Source organism: Theobroma cacao, chromosome 1 (genome assembly GCF_000208745.1).
Source record: "Theobroma cacao cultivar B97-61/B2 chromosome 1, Criollo_cocoa_genome_V2, whole genome shotgun sequence".
In the NCBI taxonomy this organism is placed as follows: domain Eukaryota; kingdom Viridiplantae; phylum Streptophyta; class Magnoliopsida; order Malvales; family Malvaceae; genus Theobroma; species Theobroma cacao.
The window spans coordinates 7201290-7218464 of NC_030850.1; the positions used below are offsets into that span (position 1 = coordinate 7201290).

The window sequence follows — 17175 nt, forward strand, 5'->3', positions numbered from 1 at the left end:
GGGTTATCAATTTATTGATACTAAAGCTTTGGGCACAATTTTCCTTCTGTACTCATCTTTGGATTTTTCTGTAATAAGGTAAGAATCAACATTTAATAGTAATACAAAGATTTAATTTGTTGACATAAAAAAAAAAAAAGATACAGAAGGAATTAAAAATTCATAATTTGGTCAAGTACAGGTCCGAATCCGTACCTGGGCCGTCCCAAATGATTAATTATTTTAATTTTTTACTTATGAAATATTAATTTATTTTAATTAGGTAATACTAATTATTGATAGAAATATTATTTGGGGGGTTAAAAGTGCCGGTGAGAGTCGGTTTGGAAATTCAAGTCCAACCCAACCCCGACTTCTCACTGTCTTCGAGCCAAGCTAGATTAGATTAGGTACAAACTTTTATTGTTAATTTAATCGATTTTAAAAGGATATATTCGTGAACATAACGATTTGGAAAAGCAGAAAGTGATGCGGGAGATCTGCTAGGAATGGTAAACTACAGAGGCTCTTCTCTTATGAGAACCTCTTCAACAGCCAAATTTCTCTCTAGGAAACAATCTACTACGACCATTGCTATTTACATAATCTTCCTCTTTGCGTTTTCAATCTTCGTTTTTCTATTCAACGCTGGCAACATTGTGGAAGATCAACAAAACCCAATTATCTCTCACGAATCCCATTCCCAATCCCAATCTCAACTTCTACAGGTATGGTTTTAATATTTCTCCTGTTTCTGTTAATGGCCAGCTATATTTGAGCCTTTTGAAGAAACGGGTCATTTTCTTTTTACACTATCTGAAATTATATAAATAAATTGGCAGGCATCTAGCCGTTATTATTATAAAGTGTATGATTTATGTTTAGAATACCATGATGCGGTGTTAAAAAAAAAAAAAGAAGTCAAGGGTAAATTGCCTCTATAGTTTCTTCTTGAGTTTTGCAGGTAGCTGATGAAGAACTTTGGGGTGCTCCTTCCAGCCATGGTTTACGTCCATGTGTCAAGCCTACAAGTAGATATAAAGGTGAAATCTAAAATGTCTTGGTTGCTATCTCACTCCTGCAATCTCTCCTACATAGTTATTATTGTTACTCTGTTGGAAGACACCTTTTTTTTTTTTTGGAGCATTTGTTTTGTTTAGCATACTCTTATACCCAATGTGCAGTTGTTTTTTTGTTTGTTTATCTGTTAGTTGTCTCCAATTGTGTTTTTCTCTGATTCCGTTTATGCAATGTCAGCTGCACAAGGGTCCGGCCACTATTTAACAGTGAAAAGCAACGGGGGCTTGAATCAAATGCGCACTGGTGTATGTTTAATTCTGTCTATTTGTTTGTTTTCTTTTTCTTTTCCCTTTTTGCCTGCTTTTTTCCATATATATGTCTAAGTACATCCAGAGCACATGCAATGATTTTATAGAATAGAAACTTGCCTTCATGGTTAAGATAGATTTTCCTGCCTGGCATTGAATTTTCTTCTCCTTAAAGGGGTTTATGTCATAGATATTTGTGTCCCTCTTCTTGCAGATTAAACTTGAACTTGTTTCCTTTCTGCCCCTTACACAGGAGGATGTTAATGGCATTTCTTGTATCAGTTCAGCTCCTAATTCTTTTACTTTCAAAAAAGCATAAATTAAGAATGTGTCGACTGTATGTTTTTTGTGGGGATGCTTGCTTCATTATAGGAGCAACAAATGTTTGAACAAAAACTTCATGCCTTTATAACTAGACGACAAAAGTTTAACTTAAAGTTCTAAATAAATATTCAAAGTGGACCCTTTTTTTTGCCATCTCTCGATGATCGACAGGGGTATTTAATTAGTAACTCGGACTTATTATAAACAATGATTTTATCAATTTCAGTTGAAGACAGTGGAGCTTTTTGCCCAGAGTAAACCATTTGTTATTGCTGATATGAAATGGTTTAAACCTTTTAAGTTAGAGTTAAGAATTGCATGGTTTGTACTCTTTAAGTAAAATGCATATCAGTTTTTACAGCTTTAAGCAGGGTTGGAGGTCTATAAGTGTTACTGTGGAAAGCTTTTAACAGTTTATGTGTAGAAAAAGGATTTCTTGATGTCGTTTAACATATTGAATGGCTTGAATATATACTTGATTAAGTTTGTTTTTTAGCTCTAGAATTCATAGTTGTTTTTGGATATTTGCATTCAAGTTTCATGCATGCTGCCGTACTTTTGCCTTGTTGTTTCATTGATCAAAAATCCAGTAACTGTTCTCTTGTAGATATCAGACATGGTGGCTGTGGCACACATAATGAATGCAACCTTAGTCATTCCACAGCTGGATAAACGGTCCTTCTGGCAAGACTCAAGGTATTTTCATTTGTTTCTAGCTTAAGTCCAATAAGTTTGTAATATTTTTTGTCTTCGTTTCTGTCCTTTTATTACTTAAGGTCTCCTCTTATCATAAATTTTATGGAACAGTACGTTTTCGGATATATTTGATGAGCTTCATTTCATCAAAACTTTACAAGGAGATGTGAGGATTATCAGGGAGCTTCCCAAGGAACTGGAGCTTGTTCCTCGGGCCCGAAAACACTTTGCTTCCTGGTCTAGCATGGGTTACTACAAAGAAATGATGCACCTTTGGGAGGACCATCAGGTATATAAACCATGTTTATTGCTATACTTGTTGGAACTTTATGTTTTAGTTGAGGCCTTAGTTTTAGATACCCTCCAACAGAGATTTATGACATGATTGATCTACACATAATTATGTCCTGCTATTAGTCCTAATTAACATTTGTCAAAATATGATTTATTATTTTGTTTAATGCAGTTTTATACCAAGTAGAAAGGAGAACATTTTATATACTGAAATCATTTATATGTAGTTTAATAATAAGGCTTAGTTGCCCAAATTCTAATAAATAAATTTTAAAACTGGATGCACTTTTCTAAAATTTACATGATGCATATTCATCCAAAATAACATCCTTTAGGTACTAAGGGAACCAAGAACGCATGAGTTTGAACTAACATTGCAAAATGAATTGTCTCAAAATGGACTTCAGTAGTCCCTAAGTTCAGGTGGCCCACACTAATGGCAGTACCTTATTATATCTATGTTAGACTGCTGCTAAAATCTTCTTATACCATTGATGATGATTGAATAAATATCATGCCTATATGTGATCCAATCATCAAATTTTAGCCTCTTTTTCTTATAAAATAAAATCTAGTTTTGAATCCAAGGATGCTGATTGAGCAACATTTGCAGGTAATCCATGTTGTTAAATCAGATTCTCGACTTGCAAACAACGATCTTCCTCTTGACATACAGAGGTTGAGATGCCGTGCTCTATACCATGCACTCCGCTTCTCTCCCCCAATTCAGAGCTTAGGAAAGGTGAGTTGCTACTCTTTGGTGTTGCTGCCCCTGTTGTTGTAGTGCCCAAACACATGCATGCACATGAACTAAAAGGCATGTGAAACTTGTAGGATGCAGCAATAATTTAAGACTTTATAACAAATTCATTGTGTAATGCTAGAATACAATTGAGCCCAACACATATTCGTGTTTAGTTTCGTTATTGATACATTTAGGAGGTCTCCTATGGGGCTTCCTTTAGATTAGGTTCTGAGTATGTGTGACGGTGACACCACAGAAGCTGGTGGATCGGCTGAGAATGCGGGGTGGAAGATACATTGCACTTCACTTAAGATATGAGAAAGACATGCTAGCTTTTACTGGTTGTACTTATGGTCTGACTGATGCAGAAGCTGAAGAGCTGAGAATAATGAGGTGAGAATCTATCCTTTGTGCTTGTGCATTTACTTACAGGCATGACAGTATCCTTTTCTCCTCCATTTATTCAAATGGACTAGTTTCAAACAAAAAGAACCCCCTACCTATGCCTATTAAAGCAATCCAGTTCAATGAGGATATAGACCTCTGCCTTTACCCTCTCCTGATTCATGTGCTTTGGTTATTGTTGTGTCAATTGCTGGCAACATGATAAACATGATCAATCCCAAGTATTTGCAAAACATAGAAAAGAGATTTTACCAATTAAACCTCATGGAATACACTAACCTTATAATAATTTCAATTTGCTGCCTTCAAATTTTTGTATTAAATTCTTCAAAGTTTCAGAAAATGTTAGCTAGTTTCTCCTTCCCTTGATGTGTCTACTAACAGAATGTATATACTTTTTTAGTTAAAGATTATTGAAGATTGGGCAAGAATGTGACTTTTTTGACCAAGTATTAACATGAAAGAAGTGTTCTTTTTGGTGTTTATGTGCTAGCTTACACTAGATTTTTTAAAATATCTTTCCAGGGATAACACAAAGCATTGGAAGATTAAAGAGATAAACTCGACTGAACAGAGACTAGGTGGCTTTTGTCCACTAACTCCGAAGGAAGTTGGAATATTTCTTCAAGCTGTTGGTTATCCTCCATCAACATTAATTTATGTTGCAGCTGGTGAAATTTATGGTGGTGATGCTCGCCTTTCAGAGCTTATGTATCGCTTCCCAAATCTAGTTTTCAAGGTTGGTGAGTCTTATTTTAGCTTAGTTTCATTTTTATAATAGTTTGGTGTTGCATAAATCTGCCATGAGGATGAGGTTCCTTCATGACTTGGTGGATTAATTGCCTTCCTGAATTGGTGGTTTTGTTCATGACAGGAACAACTGGCTACAGAGAAAGAGTTGAAAGCATTTGCTAAGCATGCATCTCAAAGTGCTGCACTAGATTACATTATTTCCATAGAAAGCGACGTGTTTGTTCCATCTTATTCAGGTAACATGGCACGAGCTGTTGAGGGGCACCGCAGATTCTTAGGTCATCGGAAGACAATCACCCCAGACAGGTAAAAAATAGTAAAGATATTATTATTTTTTGTTCTTTTAAAGGCTGCCAACAAATTTCAATAAGCACCTGAACTATGCATCTTTGACTTCGATCCAATTTGGAGTCACCCTAGGTCCTCTATATGTTTTGCTTTTATGTTGATTCCCCAAAATGTGAGTTAAGGCAATTCATTGATCCAATTTTCTTTTCTGGCGCTTCAATTTAGGAAGATGCTAGGAGTGAGCAGTGGAGTCTTCCACAGGAATTCATCTCTGTTGATGTAGTTTGTCTACTTTGGTTCTGGTGTCTGATAAAAAATATTCTCTTGGAAAAGAAACATGTCTTGTTGGTTTTTTCTTAATACAAGGTTGTATCAACTTTAATGATGGCTTTTTAACTTCTTTCATGGAAATACTTTGTATTATAATGAGTGCTACCCTACAAATACGTTTTTCCATTATCCTTTTTTCCTGAGAAAATATCATACTTATAAGCAATTTGTGCTCTTATCTCAAGGATATTAATTCTTTTGCAGAAAAGGACTTGTCAGGCTTTTTGATGAGTTAGAAGGTGGACAGCACAGAGAAGCATCCTCATTCTCGTACCTTGTACGGCAGACACACAAGAACAGGTGGCTGTCTTGCAACTACCAACTCTCTATTCTTCATAAATTAGACCCATTTGTGCACTATTTTTGTTAAGGACCTTACACAAGTACACTCTGGATAATGTACCAAATTAAGTAGTACTTAAATGCTAAAGGATAGCATGAGTAAAAATTGGAAGTATCTTATTTCATTGTCCAATGGAATGGCATAATTCTGAATGAATTTTGACATAGTTTGTTTGTCTTTATGTTGCAGACAAGGAGCTCCAAGAAAAAGAAAAGGTCCTTCGCCTGGAATCAAAGGCAAAGCACGTTTTAGAACTGAAGAATCCTTCTATGAAAATCCGTTCCCTGAGTGTATATGTAGTTCAAAGGTTGTTAAAATGGTTAAAAACTAATTTGGATTCACATCCGCAGTATGAACTCAGGGTTGCAGTTTGAGTGGGTATGTAACCAAGACCAAGCTGGAAGGTGCCGTGTATACCTGCATGAAGCAACGGCTGACTGACCCAAAGTTGTAGAAGCAGAACTCAAATTAAATTGCTAGATAGCCTTCTTCCTACAGTTACCTGGCATAATGTCGAAGTTACTCTACAGCTAATTCATTTTTCTGAGCAGCCCCCTTTTCCCCCTTTCCCCTTTTAGGATGCGCATTGCTTTGGCAGGTAAAGCTTTTAGTATCATTTTTTTCCCAGGAAGTTCACATTTTAGTCAGTGAATTTCTTTGGAGATAATCATTTTTTTTCCTTTTTATACCTTTAAACACATGATGATAGTGACATGTATTATTAGAAGACAAACAAGAGCCAAGCATGATTGTAGTGTAATTTAATAGTTTAATAATAAATACGCACAGTTTATGTATTTTACCGCCTTTCTTAGGTTCTCTCCCCACCATGTCCACATCCCCACTGGACCATTTTCATCATACCTAGTACTTTCTGCTTATAACAATTTATCCTTTCGTTTACTATCCCATTCTCTCTCTCTTTTTTTTTTTTTTTCATATTGATCTTGAATTCTTGGTTATTTAACTATATTAATTTAAAATCAATAGATTTTAATTTCTTTTTATCAATAAATGAGCTTGGTTTAATGTACCTTTCTCAAAGACATCTTTGGTAAAACAATATTTTTATTGTATGGTAGAGATAATTTGAGTAACGTATAACTGTTTAATGGGGTAACAATACGTAAGCTGAATTTCTATGATATTCTGTGCTTGGCAAACAATGCAGGTTAAATTCAGTATTAGCAATCACTTGTCCAAGGATGCTATTGACTACATAGTACATTCATTTGGATTTTCCACATGTATATCAATATTCCGACATTCTTACATCAAGAAGATTGGGGTTTCCATTTTAACAACCAATCCAAAGATGAAATGCTTGTTGGATCCTATATATGAGAAAGATAGGCAAAGATAAGTCCATATAAAAACTTGCAATGCCACACACCCACCAATACAATCTTTTAGAAATATAGAAATTGAGGAAGCCATGTGAATTATAAATTAATGATCGACCAAGTCATTCAACTACAAAATCTTGATGAACTTTCGTATAGAATTTGAAAATTTAACTTCCTGGACAATGGCGTATTATTTCTTATTTGTCCATAAGATTATCCCCATCTAAGGGGATATCCAAACATCAGTAAGGCTAAAGCTACCATTAATTTGATTCCAGAAAATTACAATTTAAGAGTTCACGTGTCATGTTTGATGATGGCACTTCATTGAATCATACACCATCTGCACAGCCCAACCTTGTAATTTTGATCACTTTAATACATCCATGAAGTCTTAAAAAGACTTTGACATAGCATTTCCCCTTTTTCAATGTAACAGTTTCCAATCTATGGAAATTCAGACACAACAAGCAATAGGCAAGGGCCTCTCACCTCACCTCTTATCGTACATCTTGACTTCCAAGAAGAAAAATTTGCACTCAAAGTGATGCATTTAATAAATTACTCATTAATCCAAAAGGATCCCAGAGATCTTTCAGGATGATTGAGATCTATGTGCTAAAGCTTCACGTTCAAGACGACGCCGTTCTCGCTGAAACAAAACCAAATAAAAACCCCAAGCCTTAAGTTTGAAACCAAACATATGTCATGTATGTGCAGTATGTATTTGATGACAATATGCATCCAATGTGCAACACAAGTTGAGTGATAATCACAATGGCTAAGCACAAAAACTTATTAAAAGGGGCCAGATTAATGAAGCTGCAGTCCACCAAGACACCAATGCACATATCACATTCAAAATTTAGTACATATTTGATAGTTTGAAACATTATTTTGCCCCTTGAAAGGTTCTATGACTTTATTATGGTACTATTGAACCTTGATATAACATCATATACTATGTAATAGGTAACTGCAGAAAGAAAGATTCTGCAAAACAAAAGATAACTTTACTAAAGTATACAGAGAGAACATTGAGTATAGATGCACATGTACATCACACAGATTGAGAGTGTGTATTTTTCTGCATGCTCTAGTTCCTCATATATCCTACGACTACCTCTGATTACATCCTATATATTTGCAAACATCCTCAAGAAAACAATCTGACTGTGGTAAAGTAAAAACCTTTTCGACCTCCCAAGAAAGAATAAAATAAGACAGCAGCAATAATTGCCCATATTAGTTTGTCATCCCACTTTTATCTCTCAGATCCTAAGCCAACGAAAACAATGTCTAAGAAAAGAAGATTAAAGGAGTAAAAATAAGGTGATTGGGAGTTCTCAGAATTAACCTAACTCTAGGATGACAGAACCCTGCTATTGTTAAATAAATATTACTCCTCGGACAAGCATAACAATTTATGATTTTTTGTATGACTTAATCTCTCCAAAGATGACCACTATGGATTAGTTCTTGAGCAGTTCATATCAATGATGCTTCAGTTATTTTTCATTCAAGCATTGGTAACAGATTAAATATAAACCATTACAAGGTTATACTGATAAAATACAAACTCCTGTACAATTCATTTCTCCTTTATTGAGGATGCTCTTTAAAATGGGCTTTTATAGTCATTCATAATCTGGTAAATCTCTTTGTGGCAAATAAACTACTAGTTATTTGATGTTTAGTGCTTGAAAGAAAAGTTTAACTATGTTGTTTGAGCAGCAAATTTTCATTTGGTATGTGCACAGCATTGGGCTCATATTTGTACTTGAGACCAACTCCAAAGTCTAAAGTAACATAAGACCCCCCACTCACCCCCCAACATGCAGACTGCACATCTTTGTTAGTGTAAGCTGAAGACCTATGCGTGAAGCCAGTTTTGGAGCAGTTAATAACAATTTGAGATGCAACAAAATGGAAGAAGAGGTTGCAAGCTATAGTTGGTCCAAATTTGAGGGTGGATCGACACTGTTAAGAATGGAAAGCCTTGAAAGTCAAAAACAGAGGAAAAAGGGGTTCTAAATCATCATCAAGGCTTAGCAGAGAACAATGGGTAAAGTAGTCCAATATCCTAATAAAGTAACAAATTACAATCTGAATGCTCCGTGATGCAAAGGAAATGGATGAAGAAAATGACTTTAGATTGATAGTAAACGTATAGAATAATGCTAAACTATTCCTATCTCATCAAGATTGCCCTAACAGTCACAAGAACAATAATGGCAAGCAATTGAAAAACAAAATCCAACCTCATCATAGGCAAAAGGAACCAACTTTTACCCATTTTAGTTCTGATTGCAACAAATACTACTATAATTTAAGCATCATTTCATTTGTGTCCCTTAGAACAAGAAAATGCAAACACGTGAGAGGCTAAATAAATCCCTTCAGACTTGAGCAGCAACAAATATAAAAAAATAATAAAACAAAGTTGCGGGCAAGAAAATGAAAGAAGGGAAGTGTGGAGAAACAAACCCGTCTTTCCCAGTAAGGAAGGAAGCAGACAAAATCATAGACAGGAGTAATGGTTGAGACCAAGACAACGTTGAGGCCAGTGAACACTAACAGCGCTGTCATAGGCCGTGTTCTGTGGGGCATCTGTGCTTTATCCTCTGCGAATCAGTAAGTTATAGAATTTTAGTTAATAGTGATTTGATTGATCAATTTCCAAAACACCCATCGCAGAAAAAGAAAAGATAAGAAAGGAAAGGAAAGGAAAGGAAAGGAAAGAAGAGAAAAAAAAAATACATGGACTTGAGAAATTAGCGAGGCGACACAAGGCAAGAGTCGGAGGCTGGAAGTGGAGGAGACGGCGCGTTACCAACTCAGAGCGGAGCCGTATAGTGAACAATATACTGTTGTTTTAACTGTCGAACTTCTTGGTTTGGGGTTTTAAAGGACGGTTTGGGCTTCACGATGTCACAAGAAAAAAAAAAGTGACTGAATACTGGACGCAAAGTCCCACTGTCACGGATTCCCATGTCTAATTCAGTACATAAAATTGATATAGTGATTAGAAGATTTATATTTATATTTATATATTTATTTATTTATTTATTTTGATTAATATGATGTTTGTAATATTTTATTTTATTAATTTTTAATTAAAAATTTAAATTCATGATAAGTGATATTAGAGTATATCTGAAATTTTTTTTTTATGTTTGAAGTTATGAAAAATAAAAAAATTGAGATAATTCGAATAAAATATCATAAATATCATGTTAGAAAGAGTTAAGCTATATCTAAAATATATAAATATATATTTTTATTATTTATCAAATATATTTTTTGAATTAAAAACGTGAATTGTATCATCTATATCTACTTTCACTCAAATTTATGCTTATTATATAGGACGAAAATGTTATTTTTTTTTTCTCTTTATTTGTTTGATTACCCTGAAAACATTTTTGACATTACTTGATATCTTATACACTTTGTCCAAAGCTCATGTGCCCTCAAACTCTTACTTGACCGATTCACGTCCTTTTAAGGACTAGTATTTCAGAGGAAATCTCTAGGCTCGTGTATTGTTTTTTCTGGATTTTTTTAATAAAGTATTTTTGCTATGAGACTCCATGTTCATTGCTTTACCACGAAGCTAATCAGACTTTGCCTGGAACCTCATTGCTAATACAACTATGACTGTCCCCCGGAGATGGTCTGACTGATTACTTGACCTACACATCCACCCTTTTCTTTTCCTGAATTGTTTTTTTGTATACTTGGACAAGTTTTTCCTTTTTATCTGTTTGTCATTCCCTGTTTGGCTTCCATTACTTTGAAACCATGAAAACTTCTTTAACATTACCTTTTGACCAATTCTGGCATCCTCAAACTCTTACTTGATCAATTCCACTCTTTTTCAGAACTAGTCTTTCAGAGTAAATCCCCCAGACTAATAAATCGTCTTGAAAATATATTAATCTTTCTTAATTAAGTTGTTATTATTTGACTGCTGTGTTTTGACTGTTATCATAGCTCCTTCAACAAACGATTAAAATAACAGTACCAGGGATGGTATACTGTTAGCATGGACCAAGTAGCTTTTGAGCTCCCTCTTTGGCCTTCACAAGCCTATAAAAGCCTCAAAGTTCAGTTGCTGGAAACATAGAACTCAAAACACACACAATTCTTTTTTGGAGAAGATGGTTTGTCAATATTTAGTTGGAGGACTTCTTGCTTCTGTCTTGGGTCTTGTTTTGATGTACAAGAAAATTCACAACAGTTTTTCTTCGAAGAATGTTCAGAAGGAGAACTGTTTGATGAGCTTTGATAAGGGAATAACCCATGATTCAGAGATAGGTGAGAGTGCGGATATAATCATTGTTGGGGCAGGCGTTGCTGGTTCTGCCCTTGCGTACACTCTTGGCAAGGTGATAAATAAGTCTCTTCCTGTTTAACAATCTCTGTCGTTCTCTTGATTTCCTTTCTTTTCTCTCATTCGTTTAACGAGTTCAAATGCTTCTTAAAATGCATTTTTGGTGCTCTTGCATTTGAGAGTAATGCTGATGAACCATGTTTTCTACTGATCACTATTGAAGGATGGACGCCGAGTGAAAGTGATTGAGAGAGACTTGACTGAACCTGATAGAATTGTTGGAGAACTTCTACAACCAGGAGGTTACCTGAAATTGATGGAGTTGGGGCTTGAGGGTAAGCATAAAGGATTTTCTTGTATTAGTTATGAAATTGCATATATTGTTATGGAAATTTGTTATGCACTCTTATTTTTATATAAATAGCAAATGGAATAGCAGTAACCAATCATAGAAATAGGCACTATGATTATAGTAATATGTGATGTAAGCTATATGTATGTGGTTGCAGATTGTGTGAATAAGATTGATGCTCAGCGCGTGTTTGGATATGCTCTGTTTAAGGATGGGAAAAGCACTAAACTATCATATCCCTTGCAACATTTTGAATCAGATGTTGCAGGGAGAAGCTTCCATAATGGACGTTTCATTCAAAGAATGAGAGAAAAAGCATCAACCCTTCCCAAGTATCATCTCTGATCTCCTAAAATTTCGCCAAGTTAGAAGTGATTCAAAATACCAATTCCTTACTTATTTTCATTGTCGATCAAATTTGTCTTTATAGTGTGAAACTAGAACAAGGAACTGTCACATCTCTGATTGCCGAGAATGGAACTGTTAAAGGGGTGCAGTACAAAACCAAGAATGGTCAAGAGCTGATAGCTAAAGCTCCCCTCACAGTTGTATGTGATGGATGCTTCTCAAATTTAAGACGCTCTCTCTGCAATCCAAAGGTGAAAATGATATGTAAATAATTTTTGTTCAATTAGAATCTGTCATGGAGTTAATCAACTGTTATATATGTCACACTCTTTTATTTGAAATAAAGGTTCATAAATGTGACAGATTTCTTTGAGAAATTGTTGTCCATTGTTTCATTCAAGTGTTCGTTCTGCCTATATTGTGCAATATTCTTTAGTGTTTGTCTTCATTTAATAAATATATCTGCAGGTTGATATCCCCTCTTGTTTTGTTGCTTTGGTCCTGGAGAACTGTAAGCTTCCATATGCAAATCATGGACATGTTATCTTGGCGGATCCTTCTCCTATCCTGTTTTATCCTATCAGTAGCACAGAGGTTCGTTGTTTGGTTGATGTACCTGGACAAAAAGTTCCCTCCATTTCTAATGGCGAAATGTCTCATTTCTTGAAAACTGTGGTGGCCCCTCAGGTATGAAGTCTCAATCACTTTCTCTTTGCATATTAACTTGGTTGCTTTATTTTGTTGCTTTCTTTGATTCAGTGAACCAGATTAGAGGAAGAGCCCGTTTTCTTAGTTTACCATTCTATATGTTTTCTCAATGCACTAGAGCATTTTGATTTTCTATGGATGATATTGGCTACGACAAGAACACATTGTTGTTTTAAGCATTTCTTTTGAAGTTTTACTTGGGACTAATAAAAGGAGTCTGCATGCATGCCAGATCCCCCCTGAGCTATACAATGCTTTCATATCTGCAATTGATAATGGCAACATAAGAACAATGACGAATAGGAGCATGCCTGCTGCTCCATATCCAACTCCTGGTGCACTTCTGATGGGAGACGCATTTAACATGAGGCATCCTTTGACCGGTGGAGGAATGACTGTGGCACTGTCAGATATTGTTCTGCTAAGAGACCTTCTTAGACCTCTTCACGATTTAAATGATGCATCTGCCTTGTGTAATTATCTGGAATCCTTCTACACTCTACGTAAGGTAAGCAAAGTATAACTCTGTATCTTACACATATTTCTGCACTTCATCGTACATGAGGAAATCACATACTCAAAGCTAAGTACTGGCAAAATTAGAATTATACAGCCGATAATTGACTAATCAAATACTGTATGGACTTTTTATTTCAGCCTACAGCATCTACCATAAACACTCTTGCTGGTGCTCTCTACAAGGTGTTTAGTGGATCATCTGATCCAGCAAGGAGAGAAATGCGCCAAGCATGCTTCGATTATTTAAGCCTTGGTGGTGGTTTTTCAAATGGGCCGATAGCTTTACTCTCTGGTATGAATCCTCGCCCAGTGAACTTGATCCTACACTTCTTCGCTGTGGCTATATATGGTGTTGGCCGCTTACTGCTTCCATTCCCTTCATTCAAACGTCTTCTACTTGGTGCTAGATTAATTTTGGTTTGTATCTTAATTTTCTTGTAATTTCTTCTCTTGTGTATTTTTGCCTTAGTCTAAGATCTTCTACATTTTAAATTATTCAAGGTAATCTAATAGGAATTCTTGATTTTTCACATTATTCAGGGAGCATCAAGCATCATTTTCCCTATACTCAAGGCTGAAGGAGTTAGACAAGTGTTCTTCCCTGTAACCATACCAGCTTATTACAGAGTTCCTCCTGTTAATCTGTGACAACAGGAAACACAAGACAATGAGAAGGAAAATATATACTACCAAAATTGTATTTTAGAACCATCAAATTCTTTTACATGAGTTAATTTTTTTAATTTTTATCTGTAGTATACCATCTCTTGTCAAAAATAGAGATGGGGATCTGTAACAGTGACAAAAAATTCCATTTGATTTAACAGCTACTTCTAGATTTCTAGGACTTAAAGCTGTTGAGATGTTTTTAAATTGAAGTTGTAAATTTTCCACACTAAATGGATTTAATTTTGAGTACATGGCATTGTCAGGTGCTTGCTTCACCCAGTGATATGATTGCATAAGTCTCGAAGTTGCTTCCCTATTTATATGTGTGCCATTGGACTGTCATATATCAGTTACGAGCTGGTTTTTCCTGAAAGAAAATGTGCTTGTTGAATTAGAAGATTCACAACCACCACAATCAAGAAAAAATTTTAAAATGTATCATCATACTTATAACCATCACTTGAAAGCCTCAAACTCAAGTAAGAAACTTCACAGTGTATCAAATTGCTGAATAAATATGTATGAAACTATCTTGATCTTTCACTCCAAATTGGTGTTGCATCGAACCAGCTTGCACTCTTCTTGTAGATATTAAACACTTTGAAATTCTTCCTTGGCCACGAAAATCTTCCTTTGAAATTCTTCATCCAGACCAACTATAGCAGGGGAAGGCCAGGCATGATGCACCACATAAGTGCCAACTGTGATTACAATTCAGTTCTTTCTGTTCTAAATAAATGCGATAATTAACTTCCATATATATTTCAGGAAGCCACGAAGAGAAAGAAAGGAAAAGCTTGTCAGTATTTCTTTCTCTGCAGTTATGATGATCTAAAAGAGTATTGTTTTTAATGTAAAAAAATCATTGCTTTTGGATTCTATTCGATTGAGTTAAAACTTTGTATTGCTGTATCCTACCAGGTCCGCTGACAGCTTCTCTCTCCGATGGCTTATTCATGTGTGACTTATTCAAATCAACATGTTCCATGGCAAAAAAGGTTGGCACACCTTCTATATGCGTACCCCATTCAAACTTCCACTCTTTGAAATCGCACTCCATTCCAAATGCTTGAGCCTGGGATCAGAGATTTTAAACAATTGCCTATAAACACAACCCTGCTTGACCCGCCTGTTTTGCTTTTGGTGCGTGATTGAGAAGACAAAAAACACAAAAAAGGACAAGTAGAAGGTGATGAAGCCTTTTTTTGGTATAGCTGGAACACTTCTTCTCTTGCCGACCTTTTGCTCAAATTAACTTGGACTTGGCTTAACCCCTCCGACAAAAATTCTGTCCTTTTCTCTAGGTATTGATTTTTTCTAAGAAAGCCTGCAACCGTACGTATCGATGGTGCCAAATATGTCAAGATTTTAACAGTCTTTGATAGTAGATGTTTCTTTCCATCATCATTTTCCCAAGGAGGATGGAGTACGGAAGCAGCCAAAGTGAGACGACTTTGTGTAATTTGCTGATATTTTAGGCTCTAAATTACTATTTTAGTTAGAGGGATATCGATTGAATAAGCTAAGCTAATTAGGAATATCAGCCAGAAAAACAAATCTTTGTGTTTTCAGACAAATTCTTTGTCAACCTATACTTTTCCTTTTCCTTTGAGAAGTCAGCCTATAGTTTATGCAATACATATAATTGCATTTGTTATTATGCACACGTCTAATTCTCTGAACGACTACCTTTGGTTCCATGTAGCTACATATCAATAAAATAACAGGGCGGCCAGAAATATGCTGCAAGCAGCACTAGCCTGAGACTCGGTCTGTCACAACTGTCAAGGATCAACATTGTTTTGTCCAATTTTCCTAGTAGAGTGCTCAAATGATTTATGCCGGAAAAATCAGCCCCTAAAAGAAATTATATATACAAGCTAATTAAACTAAAGTTTCCCTCTTTCCATCCACCAGAAAGATGTTAAAGTTTCAGCTCTTTCTTTTCCTTGTTTTCAGAATTCTGTTCTTCTCAGAACAATTTTGTGGTACGTATCTAATGGGCATCTGGTTCTATATGCAGGAGATCCTTATATAACTTTTTTCCCTCTCAGATCTTAACTTCAGACTAACAAAAAAAGAAAAGAAAAATACCAGTGCTTGTCTACAAATTCTAGTCATAATGCCAACTAAATATTGTAATATACATATGAACATACTTTAAAATTTTTAACAGTCCATTGGTTTCCCAGCACGTTCTTAATCTATTGTGTAATATGGTTCAGATGGCAAGGTGATGATGGAGTACATTGGAGCCACTGGCGTTCCTGTTAGATTTGATCCTGTTCCAATTGAAGATGGAATTGATTTCCACTTCATACTTAGTTTTGCTGTTGATGCTGATCCCTCTGGCAATGCCCAGAATGGCAAATTCTCAACATATTGGGCAGACACATTAACCCCAGAATCCGTTGCAGCAATCAAGAAGCAGCACCCCAATGTGAAAGTCATGGCCAGCCTTTCCGGATGGAGCTTAGGCGATAAAGTCCTCCGCTGGTACAACCCTGTCAACATCCAGCTATGGATATCTAATGCCTTTTCATCATTGAAATCAACAGCTGAAGAATATCATCTCGATGGCGTTGACATCGACTATGAAAACTTCCCGAAACGTAATTCAACTTTTGCTTATTGCATAGGTGAACTCATCACCCTCCTGAAGAACCAAAGTGTCATTTCTATAGCCACCATTGCTCCGTTTCACACTACAACTACACCCTACATTGAGCTGTTTGAGAAATATGGAGATGTAATTGACTTTGTCAACTATCAGTTCTACACTGATAAGGTTAGGAAACCAAAAGGGTACTTGGAAGCTTTCGAGCTTCGAGCTGAACAATTCGATAAGGATAAGTTGTTGCCCAGCTACGAAGTCAATGGGAGGGGGATTCAAGGTGATGCATTTTTTGATGCCTTGAGCCTTTTGGAGGCAAATGAGTTTACTGTTAATGGAGTTATGATCTTCTCAGCGGATGCTTCTTCCTCCAATGACTATTACTATGAGAGGAAATCACAAGATTTCTTGTTAAATTCTACTAGCGTATGATGTTGCTGCGCAAATTTTACCTGGAGTAAGTTAAAACAAATTTGGCCACAGGTGAGTTATAATGTGTACGTATTGCTGTAATGAAGATGAATTTTATCAGATAAATAATATTCAATTCTTTGGTAAATAGTTACTTTTGGTCCGGTTTAAGAAATGAATTGATAATCATATTTCTTGATCTCAAAATGTGATGCTATGATTGACTATCTGTACTATTTACAACCCATTTTTTTAGGTTACCTTGCTAAATTGAATTTTTATCAGTACTAAAGAAATTATGATTTTTTTTTTTTGAAAAGTGATTTTATTATTCATAGCCGGAATGCTATGTGAAATCTCCCGCCTGATTGACGAGACTCTGATGAC

The 17175-nt window shown here is 35.6% G+C and overlaps 3 protein-coding genes and 1 pseudogene across 4 annotated transcripts; 3 read left to right on the forward strand and 1 right to left on the reverse strand.

Annotated features, from left to right (window-relative positions):
* LOC18611838 (uncharacterized protein At1g04910) lies at positions 318 to 6284 on the forward strand. 2 transcript variants are annotated; one of them, XR_001926268.1, is made up of 11 exons: positions 318 to 707; positions 944 to 1022; positions 1237 to 1304; positions 2239 to 2327; positions 2439 to 2616; positions 3235 to 3363; positions 3623 to 3759; positions 4297 to 4510; positions 4646 to 4830; positions 5038 to 5178; positions 5347 to 5442. XR_001926268.1 is itself a non-coding variant. In XM_007048293.2 (11 exons), the coding sequence occupies exons 1-11, from the start codon at positions 489 to 491 to the stop codon at positions 5814 to 5816; spliced, it is 1536 nt and encodes a 511-aa protein (XP_007048355.2). In that variant the 5' UTR covers positions 318 to 488; the 3' UTR covers positions 5817 to 6284. The 2 variants fall into 2 exon arrangements, 1 of the variants encoding a protein (XP_007048355.2); XM_007048293.2 differs by lacking the exon at positions 5038 to 5178 and adding an exon at positions 5675 to 6284.
* Positions 6990 to 9757, reverse strand: LOC18611839. The gene is made up of 3 exons (XM_018114926.1): positions 9592 to 9757; positions 9319 to 9455; positions 6990 to 7483 (listed from the first exon to the last, which is right to left on the reverse strand). The coding sequence occupies exons 2-3, from the start codon at positions 9439 to 9441 to the stop codon at positions 7427 to 7429; spliced, it is 180 nt and encodes a 59-aa protein (XP_017970415.1). The 5' UTR covers positions 9442 to 9455; positions 9592 to 9757; the 3' UTR covers positions 6990 to 7426.
* Positions 10995 to 13823, forward strand: LOC18611840 (annotated as a pseudogene).
* Positions 15685 to 16809, forward strand: LOC18611841 (chitinase 2). The gene is made up of 2 exons (XM_018117060.1): positions 15685 to 15751; positions 15989 to 16809. The coding sequence occupies exons 1-2, from the start codon at positions 15685 to 15687 to the stop codon at positions 16807 to 16809; spliced, it is 888 nt and encodes a 295-aa protein (XP_017972549.1).